Source organism: Pimephales promelas, chromosome 2, assembly GCF_988280905.1.
Source record: "Pimephales promelas chromosome 2, fPimPro1.hap1.1, whole genome shotgun sequence".
In the NCBI taxonomy this organism is placed as follows: Eukaryota; Metazoa; Chordata; class Actinopteri; order Cypriniformes; family Leuciscidae; genus Pimephales; species Pimephales promelas.
This window is the reverse complement of record NC_142770.1, coordinates 13,747,373-13,761,279: the sequence shown is the minus strand read 5'-3', so window position 1 is coordinate 13,761,279 and position 13,907 is coordinate 13,747,373. Positions and strand designations below refer to the sequence as shown.

Here is a 13,907-nt window from a genome sequence, read left to right as displayed (position 1 = left end):
CTGTTAAAAGCATGAAGCAGACTTTATTTACATTTTAAAACTATCATTATATAAATGAAAACTATATATTCTATTTTAAGACAGCCAATCAGATTGGAGCAGGCGATCAATCCATTTCCATTTCTGTAGACAAAATGCATCATAAGATCCATGAACGAGCTTTGCATTGTGTCTGTGAACATGCCACACTTCATCAACAGCTTTTAGTGTTCGTGTCTGCTGTAAGAATAGTTAGTGCCTTGTGTCTCTCTTTCCTTTCCTTTTCACAAAATCAGTCTTTCCCAGCCTCAGCGATGTGTGAGAAAGAGGGTAATCATACATGCTCTCTGTGTGAGCTGGCACAGATGAATGGAGAGTGATGGAGGAAGACAAGAAAGAGAAAACGAAGAGAGAAAAACCTTTGAGTATCAGCATAAAATTTTGTTAAGAATCACCGAGTCAGGAATCAGGATGAGACTGTCTGATTGAAACGTGACGCACAGTTTTTTTTTTTTTTTTTTTTTGGGGGGGGGGGGGGGGGTGATATACCGATATACAGTCCTAATGCTTTCATATTTACATTTTCAACAACCTGATTTTCTTCCTAATAGGATTCCACATCTCTCTATCTCCGCCCCCCTCTCTAATCCTTGTTTGATTGTAGTTAGTCTCAGCCTCAGATGTCATGCTTACTGGCCGTTGGCTGAACATCTGATGCATATGCCAGACTTATCCTGAAACAGTTCAGTTTCACCGTTGTCATCTGATTGGTTGAATTCTACAGGATGTCCGGGAGACGTGTTTGTTGTGTTCTTTAAAGGGATACTCCACCATTTTTGGAAATAGGATCATTTTACAACTCCCCCAGAGTTAAACAGTTGAGTTTTACCATTTTCAAATCCATTCAGCCAATTTTCTGATATTTAGAAGAATATCAGTAACCAGACAGTTTCTGGTCTCATTGACTTCCATAGTAGGAAAAAATATATACTATGGAAGTCAATGAGACCAGAAACTGTCTGGTTACTGATATTCTTCTAAATATCAAAAAATACATTCGAAAACAGTAAAACCCAATTGTTTAACTCCGGGGGAGTGGTAAAATGAGCCTATTTCCGAAAAAAGTGGAGTATCCCTTTAACGGTCCGCCTGGAAACAAATGCCTGTGACGCCAAATTCCCTTATGGAAGAAGACCGCCGTCGTGTTTACATCTGTGACAATGAGCGCTTACCAGTATCAACTCAATGCTGGATTTTCAAAAGTATGTGAAATTGCAGTAAACTTGCACTACATTCTTGAATTAATAATTTTTGGCTGTCTGTTTTGCAGGGACATCGACTTTACATTTTCACGCCCCTAAACATGTCGTGGAACTAACTGTGATTGGTTACGTTATATGTCAGTCAAACGTCCTCACGGGATCTTGACCAATGAAAGCTGTGCATTCACATGATGGCCATCTCAATAGTTCACCGTATCTGAATACATGTGTTCACTGAATTCCTGAACTCCGTCCGTCCATCCATCCACCAAATGTGTGTGTGTCTGAGAGAGAGAAAGCAAGAGATGTAATAGTGGACAAAATGGAGAGAGAAAAAACAGCAGGACCATAAAAAAGTGGGAATACAAAGCCACACACGCCTTTAAAGTGATGCCCCCGGATGCAGGTTTGCCCCTTTTATGTCTAATGGAGCCAATCTCTCCTTCTCTCTCTCTCTCTCTCTCTTCAAACATTTAAAGGCAAATATTAAGCAATGAGGCTCTAATCACTGATTGTGGTCACAGGCACTGAGGTATTCAATAAAGCCCTCATTTTCTCCTCTCCTCATCTGTCACACTGCGCTCTCTCTCTCTTTTTCAGTCGCTGTGTCTCTTTCGCCCCCTGTCTCCCTCTATCTGTGCTTGTTCTCTCTTGAATTCTCCTTCTCTCGTTTTGGCTCGCTCTACTGCTCGCTCGCTCTCCTTTTCTCTTGCTCTCTCTCTCTCTTTCTCTGGGCAGTGTGCCAGCCTCTCTTCCCCTGGCACTTCGCCAATATCCCCCTCTCCTCCCTCCCTCCTCTCTCTCCCTCTCTTTCTCGCTGATTGATGGCCCTTCCATTCGGAGAAAGGAAGAAAAGAAACATCGAGGGAGGAAAGGAGAGCAGTAAAGCACTGAAAATCAGACACACACACAAAGGAGGACACAGGCACACATATATGCAAAAAACCCTACACACATGCAAAGGCTCATGGGTAATTAAATGAGTGAGGGGAAATAGGAGGGATACATACAGGCACATTCCTACACATGAGTACACAATGCACATACTCATCCAAAAACATTTTATAAGTTACTTATAATAATTAAAATAATGTAGATACTTAGACCGTAGTGTTTTAATGTGATATTTATTTTAAATGTTTTTAAGTGGAAATATGATTTATTGCATTTGGATTGTAAAAAAGTTAATAACTGTTCAACACACACAAAGCAAGCATATGCAAATGTGGAGATATGTTCACACACTGACGTGAATTCTGGGTAAATATATGTGCACACAAAGGCAGCGGGGCATCTGCACCTACTCAGGTCCTTTTGATCGAGTGACAAAGCCATTATGCTAAAAGGTTGGCACCCTGGGACTTCCTCACAAACATGCACACACGTCTTGTTTTCCTTCGCCGTTTCTTCATTTCCCTCCTGCTCTCTCTCTCTCTCTCTCTCTCTCTCTCTCTCTCTCTCTCTCTCTCTTTCTCAAACACAATCGGTTTCATTCCAAAGCAGTTACGTCACTTGCTCCCCCAACCTCATTATACACAAATGAGCTCTGTTTCACTCACACACACAATCTGCAGATGTTCAGCATCACTGCTACACTGTGTCCCAACAAAAATGCAAACAACCGAACACGCTTCCGTTCACTTGTCTGCAGTCTCATGTGGGAGAAGTATTCTGCCAGGTAATAATAGAATTTACAGATGATAATTATTCTATGAAATGTCACAACCTAATTTTAGGCAAACGTCAATTGTACTACAGATAGATAGATAGACAAATAGATAGATATACAGACAAATAGATAGATATACAGACAGACAGATAGACAAATAGATAGACAAATAGTTAGACAGACAGATAGATAGACAGATACATAGATAGACAGACAGAAAGACAAATAGATAGACAGGCAGATAGACAAATAGATAGATAGACAGATACATAGACAGATAGATAGACAGACAGATAGACAAATAGATAGATAGACAGATACATAGATAGACAGATAGACAAGTAGATAGATACTTAGATAGACAGATAGACAATAGTTAGACAGATAGATAGGCAAATAGATATATAGACAGATACATTGATAGATAGACAGATAGATAGGCAAATAGATATATAGACAGATACAGATAGACAGACAGATAGACAAATAGATAGATAGATAGATAGACAAATAGACAGACGGACAGATAGATAGATAGATAGATAGATAGATAGATAGATAGATAGATAGATAGATAGATAGATAGATAGATAGATAGATAGATAGATAAATAGATAGATAGATAGATAGATAGATAGATAGATAGATAGATAGATAGATAGATAGATAGATAGATAGATAGATAGATAGATAGATTAAAGTGTAGGAAGACTTATTGACTTGATAGATAGATAGATGGACAGACAGATAGACAAATAGATGGATAGACAGACATATAGACAAATAGACAGATAGACAAATAGTTAGACAGACAGACAGATAGATAGATAGATAGATAGATAGATAGATAGATAGATAGATAGATAGATAGATAGATAGATAGATAGATAGATAGATAGATAGATAGATAGATAGATAGATAGGCAAATAGATAGATAGACAGATACATAGATATACAGACAGATAGACATACATAGATAGACAAATAGATAGATAGATAGATAGACAGACAGACAGACAGATAGACAAATAGTTAGACATATGGACAGACAGATAGATAGACAGACAGATACATAGACAGACAGATAGACATACTTAGATAGACAGACAGATAGACAAATAGATAGATAGATAGATAGATAGATAGACAGATACATAGACAGATAGATAGACAGACAGTCAGATAGACAGATACATAGACAGATAGACATACATAGATAGACAGACAGATAGACAAATAGACAGACAGATAGATAGATAGATAGATAGATAGATAGACAGACAGACAGACAGACAGACAGACAGACAGATAGATAGATAGATAGATAGATAGATAGATAGATAGATAGATAGATAGATAGATAGATGGATGGATGGATGGATGGATGGATGGATGGATGGATAGATAGATAGATAGATAGACAGATACATAGACAGATGGATAGACAGACAGTCAGATAGACAGATACATAGACAGATAGACATACATAGATAGACAGACAGATAGACAAATAGACAGACAGATAGATAGATAGATAGATAGATAGATAGATAGACAGACAGATAGATAGATAGATAGATAGATAGATAGATAGATAGATAGATAGATAGATAGATAGATAGATAGACAGAGACAGACAGACAGACAGACAGACAGATAGATAGATAGATAGATTGATAGATAGATAGATAGATAGATAGACAGAGACAGACAGACAGACAGACAGACAGATAGATAGATAGATAGATAGATAGACAGACAGAGACAGGCGGATTGATGCAAGAATAACTGTTTCACATTATAAAATTGATTAATTGCAAACAACTATCCAATCAATTCCCTATGGACAAAATGAACATTATTTTCCTGTTCGAGAAGCCTTTTCAAAAAGTAATGCATTGGCGTCCATGAGACGCCCGCTCAGCCGGACTGAGTGGCAAAAGAGCCTTCTGCGTGAATGGATTTATTAGTGGAAAATGTGAAAATGTTCAGTTTAAATTAGGTTGGACTCGATATAAGTGTTCCTTACAACTTACCAGAGATCCAGTGATCCATGGATATTGACACGCAGCCAGGAATCGTGTCTCCTGACATTTATATGTGCCTGATTTCAACGCTGGGGAAATACACAAAGCAAATTTGCCTGTGAACTTATATACTAATATATGTGTTATATCATCATATCATCCAGCCCTAAAATATTTTTTGTCAGTTTATTTAAAAAACGTCCAATTATGCAGAATATCCGATGGTAAATATTTAATTGATGAGTTGTCATTTTCAATACAATACATAGGATATAATTCTACCCAGAAATTCAGCATATTAACACAAAATTATAACTGAAATTCACCTTGTACTGCCAGGACCAGCGATACATTTGCTTCTCTATTCAGGAAAGTCTGTAAAAATATATCTCAGATTTTTTGTCAAATCACTCCGGCCAACGGTGACGTCATGCGTATACCCTCTAACAAACTTCTGTTTCATGCTGCCTTTAATATACTGTGTGCAGATTAAAATAGCTCCAAAACAGGTTTGCTTCGCGCCTCATGTAGGCATTAGAGTACACTTAGAGGTCTGTTTCTGTGCCTCCATCACTGCAAATACTCCTCCATTAGTGTGTGTGTGTGTATGTTTGTGATCTGAGAGAATCAGAGAGCCTTATCACAGGACAGAAAAGACTGGAAAAACAGTAAATAGAAGATAATAGCTGCTGGAGTATGAAGGTGGATGGTGACCCTTTAAAATGTGTTGAAAGGAACGTGTGTGTGAAAGAAAGTAATTAACTGTTCTTGTGTTGCAGCGTGTGTGAAACACTTGTCCGCCTCTCTGTTGTTCTTAGTAAGACTATAATTAAACGTGTGTGTGTGTGTGTGTTTGTGTGCTCTATTGCAGGGAGATTGAGACTATTCAAGCTATTCATCCCTGAAGTACACACTCTTTCTCTCTCTCTCTTGCGTGCACACACACACACACACACAGAAAGAGAGGCCAGGGAAATGGCTAAATGAGTAGAACTCGGCACAATACAAACTAGACATTTTTTAATAGAAAATGTAAGTCTTGACTCTAAGGTATTGCTATGTGGTTCCTAGGGTGTTCTGAGTGGTTACTAGGATGTTATGTGGGATTGTTAGGGGGTTGCTAGGGTAATTTGGGAGGTTTTTAGAATGTTACGAGTGGCTTTAAGTACATTTCTGCAGTTGCCAAGGGGTTGTTAGGGTCCTCTGGGTGGTTTCTATGATGTTTTAAATGTTTTTAGCACATTGCTGGGGTGTTTTGGGTGGTTACTGGGGTGTTGCTATAGGATTCGTAGTTAATTAAGGAAGTATTGCTATGCAGATAGTGTTTCTAAAGTGTTAGTGGTTGCTACGGTTTTCTGGTGGTAGTTAGGATTTCACTTGTTTCATGACCGGATGGATCAGCCTTTTTTGAATGAATCTCTTGAATGAATGATTCAATGACAATTTTTTTTTTTAACAGTCCCTTGTCGTTACCTACTGGTGCAACGATGTAAAAGCTACAATCGTTATTTGAAGTGCTGTGTTACAATTGTTATTTCAAAGGAGTAGTTAACTTTAAAAAAAAAAAAAACTTTTGCTGATATTTTTTTCAAACCCATGTCATCCAAGATGTCCATGTCTTTTTTTCTTCAGTTTTAAAGAAATTAAGGTTTTTGATGAAAACATTCCAGGATTTTCTCATTATATTATGGACTTCATTGGGAACCAAACGGTTCAAGGTCCAAATCAGAGTTTCAGTGCAGCTTCAAAGGGCTTTAAATGACACCAGACGATGAATAAGGGTCTTATCTAGGACACTTCGAGTCATGACTCGAAAAAAGATTTGTTCAATTTGATGAACGAGTTTGAACAGGAGAGTCACGAACGCTAATCACAGAACAGAGCAAGGCGACCATTTGAGCTTATAAAACGTAAACTTTTTTATTTATTATTTAAATGTTTCGCTTGATAAGAGCCTTATTCATCGTCTGGAATCGTTTAAAGCCCTTTGAAGCTGCACTGAAATTCTCATTTGGACTTTGGTTTGGTTCCCATTGAAGTCCATTATATGGAGAAAATCCTGGAATGTTTTCATCAAAAACCTTCATTTCTTTTCGAGTGAAGACAGAAAGACGTGGATATTTGGATGACAAGGGGGTGAGTAAATTATCAGCAAAAGTCTTTTTTAAAGTGAACTTCTCCTGTTACTTTAAAGAGGTGATTTGCTCTATTTTGATCGCCGTAGACAGTGTTTATATCTGGACTATAAACTTCTATACCAATACTTCTGTGTTAATGTAAATTATTGTAACCAGGAAATAATGATTCTGTGTGGTTCATACATTAAACTGCTCTCTCTTGATCAGCGCAGTGCAAACACCTATTTCAATGTTCCGGTGTGATTTTGCCAAAGGTTTAATGTTAATAGACACAGGCGAGATCGCGTGTGTGTTTGAATGTAGCTCTACTTGCTATTGTTTTCTAAGTGAGTGGTTTTAAACTAATGTCTACGGTGTTCTGGGTAGCGCATTTGGACTATTTTTTTTATCATTCATGTCCACAAAATTACAATTAACCTACATCCTCCATCACAGCAGCGCTAAATTGCCTTCACTACGTTATTATCTGTCACTCTCTTTCTCTGTCTTGTGTATCTGTTGTTGCTGAGACATCATTGTCATGAATATAATCTAAGCTGAAGCCATTTGTGTGCTTGGGAATTGAGAGCCCAGTGCAGTAGTACAGGTTTATCACTGTCACTGTTTTCTCTCCTAATCGAGCGTGTGTATGTGTGTGTTCTCTTGCAGGCGGAGATCGTGAAGCGACTCAGTGCTATCTGTGCTCAAATCATCCCTTTCCTCTCTCAGGAGGTACGCTGACAGTGATTGACAACTCATCAGGGTTCTGGGGTCTTCTCCCAGAGGCACACACACACACTTTCTCTCCCCGTCAGACTGATTCACCGTCGGCACAGCAGACAGCTTCTAGATTTTAACGACCCCCGTCTCACATCTCCAACCAAACAAGGATTGCTGATATCCTGCGTTTTTTAACGAAGCAGCAAACTCCTGCCGTGTCCGGTTACCGAGAGTCATCTGTGATGGTTTGATGAGCTCAGTTTGCAAATTCAGCTTGAGTCCAGCATCTCTGTCTGCTTTATTAGCAGCTCTACTTCTAGTGATACCAGCAGGCAGTCCCGTCCCAAACCCATGCTATTGGCTGAACCGAAAGTCAATGACTCGCTTCACATTAATGAGCCAAAACATCAAATTTTAGTCATTCGTGCAAAAATCGAAGAGTTCTTGGGGACCGCCGTACAGTCACATGTTGCTTGTTTCTTTCAGTTCGTATGAAGTGTAGAGGGAGAAGCTCTTGAGATTCGGCTGTTGCTTTTCTAGCTGTACTTTGTTGCGAATGGCTGAGGTTGGAATGGTTTGTTTTGTGTCCCATCACACTCAAAGCTCCAGTTCCGTTGTCGTCGAGCCATAGGTCCGTTATTATCTCTCAAGTCCACGGTGGGTTGTATGAATGCAACACTCCTTTAGAGTTTTAAACTGTACTGGGAAATGAGAGAGGATTGCTTTCTCATAAAACTTATCAAAGATTTAGATTCATTAAAGGAGTAGTTCACTTTTAAAAAAACTTTTTGATGATAATTTACTCACCCCCATGTCATCCAAAATGTCCACGTCTTTCTTTCTTCAGTCGGAAAGAAATTAAGTTTTTTAATGAAAACATTCCAGGATTTTTTCCCATATAATGGACTTCAATGGGAACCAAACGGTTCAAGGTCCAAAAGACAGTTTCAGTGCAAACTGCAAACTGTTGAAAGGGCTTTAAACAAATCATGACGATGAATAAGGGTCTTATTAAGCGAAACAATCGCTCATTTCAAAAAACAACAAAGTTTAAGTTTTATAAGCTCAAATTGCCTTGCTCTGTTCTGTGATGCGCGTTCGTGACTCTCCTGTTCGAACTCATTCATCAAAATGAACAAATCTTTTTTTCGTGTCATTTGGTTGATTCAACGAACGAAATGAACCAATTGACTCGGAAAAAGATTCGTTCATTTTGATGAACGAGTTCGAACAGGAGAGTCACGAACGCGCATCACAGAACAGTGCAAGGCCAGCTTATAAAACTGAAACTTTGTTGTTGTTTTTTTTTTTAGATGAGCGAGCGTTTCGCTTGATAAGACCCTTATTCATCATCTGGAATTGTTTAAAGCCCTTTCAACAGTGTGCACTGAAACTGTCTTTTGGACCTTTACTGTTTGGTTCCCATTGAAGTCCATTAAATGGAATGTTTTCATCAAAAACCTTAATTTCTTTTCGACTGAAGAAAGAAAGACATGGACATCTTGGATGACATGGGGGTGCGTAAATTATCAGCAAAAGTTTTTTTCAAAAGTGAACTACACCTTTAAGATGATTTGCCTATGAAATGATCAAATCCTTCAGAACGATTTCAGTGACATCACCTGCTCACAGCTGATATATCAAACCAATCAGATGCTTCATTTATTGTAGTAAGACTTCTGTAAATAACACATCTGTTTACTGATCATTATTCATATAGTCTGTTTGTGAATATGACCTTTAATATAATGTATACTGAGACAGCTCCCTTTCATGTGAGGATACTTGTGTTCAAAATATAACGCCTGGAATGGATCTTCATTTCAAAAGAGCGGATTTATTTGGGCAGATGAGCAATAAAAGATCAGCCGGCCATGTATTGATCAGGAGGTCACCTTTAGCATTAGCTTGAGTTAGTGTCTGCTGACGGGGAAGGACAGAGTGATATGTCTGTCAATACCTGACTCTGTGTGTGTGTGACTGGCAGAGGGATGTAGAGAGAAAGAGTGTGAGGGTAAATAGTTTAGCTGTGAAATGTTTACTTAAATGTGTGTTTGAGTTTGTGTGTCTGCGAATGTGTATTTTGTGTCTCTTTCTTAACATTTATCTGTCTGCCTGTGTGTGTGTGTGTGTGTGTCAGCATCAACAGCAAGTCGTTCAGGCGGTGGAACGTGCCAAACAGGTCACCATGGCAGAACTCAACGCCATCATAGGGGTGAGTGACCTCTGACCTTTTTGACTTCTCATACAGATAGATAGATAGATACTGTAGATGGATAGATAGACAGAATATTTGATCTCTTTGTCTGTCTGACCTGATTATATATCCGTCCATCCATCACTTGTGACGTATGTGTTTGTGTGCCTGACAGTTGTCTTTCTCTCCGTCTCTCTGTTTGTGTGTCTGTCTCTCAGCAGCAGCAGCTCCAGCACCTGTCTCACCACACTCCAGGTATCCCTCTCACTCCTCACCCTTCAGGTCTGTCTCTGAGCGGCACGTCCGGGCTGCTGGCCCTCACCGGGGCCCTGGGAGTCTCCGCTCACCTGGCCAACAAGGACGACCGCAACCACCTGGACCCCGAGCACCTGCGAGGTGAGTGTCTGTCTGATTTGTCTTACGCTTTAATCTCACAGGTGCATGGGGCTATTAAATGAATTTAAATTAAAGAATTAATTGTATAAATAAAAAGATTTAGGCCGTGTACCCACCAAAGCGCTTTTCCACACGCCTTGCGTACGTTTTCAATTGTTTTCAATGGGAGTGCCGCGTTTTTTAAACGCCATGAGCGTAACGAGGCTCTGAGCGTTTTTTTTTTTTTTCACGCTGACTGGTCGCCGAGAGTTAAAAAATTTTCAACTTTGGATAAAACGCAGCCGTCATCACTGTCACTTTTTACCCAGCCGTCCAATCACAGTGGAGGAGGGGCGGGACTAAACCACACTGACCAACTGTCACAACATTCTTTCTGTACAACGACATCAACCAACCGAGCTAACCGAACAAAATGGATGAAAAATACATTTTTAGAATGAAACAAATTATCTGCGAAATCAGTTCCAAGTTCCAAGCGAAAACAGTTCCAGTGCTGCGGATATTATGTATCATAGCAACGAAACGTCTCAACGGAAAAAACGCGAAACTCCCTCAAGCACCCAAACACAGCGTCTTCAGCAGAGCGTCTGCTGTTTTCAGCTGGCTAAAAACGCTTTGGTGGACAGTGGACACACGGCCTAACATTTAATTAGCAATGTATAATATTTATATTTAATTTAAAGGGATACTCCACCGTTTTTCATATTAAAGGGGGGTTGACTGCTTTTTTTCTTTGCATGATTGTGTTTATGGGGTGCAATATAGCATGTATTCGTGGTTTTTCTTTTTTAAAAAGTCTTATTTTTCATAAACTTCATCTTTATTGTCAGCCGCACTCTCCTCTGTCCTCGAACGAGCGGTTGACTTCCTGAGTCTATGAAACCACTCCCTCAGAAACACGTAGTGGGCTCAGATTGGTTAGTTTGGCCCGGTGTGTTGTGATTGGCTAAACTGTCGCTCACGTTGTCCGGAAGGTTAACGCCCATTACCTTTACGGGCGAAACGATACGTGCACGTCATGAGCTCCGGTCCAGATGTAAATATGTGTCGAACTGCAGTAACGTTATCAGTTTGAGGCAGAATCAGACCGAAAAAGCAGGGATGATGAGAGTCAAACAGAACCTCACCACATAACTAGTAACGTTAGCCTAGTGGCAAAAAAACAAGCGCTGGCATTTGAAAAAAATAAAACACAAGGCTACGTCTGGAATTAAACATGCAAATACATTTACTTACAGGTTGTGGCCCAACAACTGCTGCCTCTGGTTTTAAAGTTGAAACTGCTTCACGTTTTAGTAGTTTCTTGTTAAATCCGGTGTTGAATTCGTGGAGATTCTGGAAGCCGTCTTCCGTAAAATGCGTAGCACAGAGAGCTAGATTACGATCGTTATTTTCAGGAACATAATCAAACACAAATTGTATCCGTTGTTGACGAAGTACAGCGTCCGTGGGAAGCCCGAAACACAGAAGACCTGACAGCTGCGTGAACACAACACACTCGACGAGCTGGAGCTGCTGAAATATACGCATGCCCTTTTTAGCATTTTACGGAGGGAGTGGTTGATGCAAATGTGTGGGTTAGTGACGTGTAAAACCCAGCTGTAGTCCCAATCGAGTCGATATACTTCAATATACTTCCTGATTTTTAAAAGACGATATCTAGGGCTGCAACTAACGATTATTTTGATAATCGATTAATCGGACGATTATTTTTTCGATTAATCGATTAATCGGATAAAACATTTATTTCATTTTTTTTGTTTATTATAACTAAATAAAACCCTAAAACCACACTCTTTTGTGTGTTAAACAATCTACTTAATACAGACAACTTCATTATAAAGAAAAACAACAAATAAAAAAATTATATATGACCATAACCTATGACAAAAATGCTATTGTAAACTAGATTAGTGGATAACTCAGAAAAACTTAGCCTAGAAAAATCACAAATGCACAATAATTTTATAATCTGAACATTTAGTGAAAAAAACATTCCTTAGTGGGGAAAAAATAAGAGACAATAAGTGTAGCACTAACTCTGGTAAAACGGTACAAATTGCTCTTTGTATTGTTGTTATACATTCATGAAAAACATCGTAAAAATCAGAAGCACAGCTGTTTAGTGAGGAAGCAATATTGACTGTGTATTATACAGTATCTTTGCAATAGTTTATTAAGCCTTTTCTTTTAACAGTTTTAAATTTCAGTTAGGCTACTGTGCACGTGAAGAACAATTATAGTGCGCCGAGTCTACTCTAGTGTTGTGATCTAACAGACGCTCAGTAGAAAGTGATTAAGTTACAGCAATAAAAGTCTAGCAAGATAGTCATTATATTACGAAACCATAGACCTTTATCTACGGATCAATTATAATAATAACATTGAATCATATTGGAAAGAGTTATCATGTTAACTGTTGTAACCGAACGCGACGCGCTGTTTGAACACCGAATAGAGAATGACTGACAGCCGCAGTGGAAGGAAAAGCTTACGTTAACTTGAATTTAATGACTTAAATATACATTTCTATCTCACATTATACTACAGTATGGCTTCATAAAGTATACACGATTAACGTAGGTCGCCTATTTTGGTTTCAAAACGGCGAATTTGCCAAAAGGTGAATGATTTTCGTGTATGCTCCATATTGATAGCGGTTTCCTGATGCCCGCAAATTAGTTCAAACTCACGGAATCAAAGAGTGCGCATGAGAGACAGAAGATAATGTGCTCCAAACCGTCCGTGTTGCGCACAGACCGGCGAGGGAGAGAGACTGCGTCTGTGCCTCATGAAGCGCATGTGAGAAGCGCATGTAGCATGTAAACAATCCCCGTGACGTAATCAGACCAACTAATCGATAATGACATTCGTTGACAACGATTTTCATAATCGATTATAATCGATTTTATCGATTAGTTGTTGCAGCCCTAACGATATCTCTGCTTACACTGAACTTTCAGCGCTGCAACTTTGCAGATACTGTTCATGCACCAACAGCAACATAAAAACAACAACAAAAACTGTGGAGTATCCCTTTAAAATAAATATATTAAATACAAATTATTGTTTGAAATAAATGTATTAAAGGGATAGTTCACCCGAAAATGTAATTTATCCCATGATTTACTCACCCTCAAGTTATGCTAGGTGTATGACTTTCTTCTTTCAGACGAATACAATCATAGTTATATTATTAAACACCCTGATGCTTCCGAGCTTTATAATGGCAGTGAATGGCAGTTAAGTCCATACTGTAAAAGTGTGTCTATATCCGTGATAGATGTGCTCCACACGGTTCCGGGAGGTTAATAAAGCCTTTTGAAGCGAAGCATTTGTGTAAGAAAAACACCCATATTTAAAACTTTCTAAAGTAAAATAACTAGCTTCCGGGCAAAAAAAAAACACATGGATTCCACTCAAGTCTAAGTGCAACTTATGCGACGTACTGCTGATATTTACGCTGCGTGGTACACTACTTCCAAGTTGCTCTTGAGGCGTAATAAACTGCGTATCGCCGTTTGGCCAGAAGCTGAAAT

The 13,907-nt window shown here is 39.0% G+C and overlaps 1 protein-coding gene across 2 annotated transcripts in view; it reads left to right on the top strand.

The window, feature by feature from the left end:
* Window positions 1-13,907, top strand: part of tle2b (TLE family member 2, transcriptional corepressor b) — a 49,237-nt gene that overhangs the window by 22,755 nt on the left and 12,575 nt on the right. Inside the window, exons 6-8 of one of the 2 annotated variants that reach the window (XM_089116429.1) lie at window positions 7,725-7,787; window positions 9,916-9,990; window positions 10,194-10,368. In XM_089116429.1, the coding sequence (XP_088972555.1) occupies window positions 7,725-7,787; window positions 9,916-9,990; window positions 10,194-10,368 (313 nt within the window). Of the gene's footprint in view, window positions 1-7,724; window positions 7,788-9,915; window positions 9,991-10,190; window positions 10,369-13,907 lie in introns of both variants that reach the window. The other variant, XM_089116425.1, reaches the window with a different exon arrangement.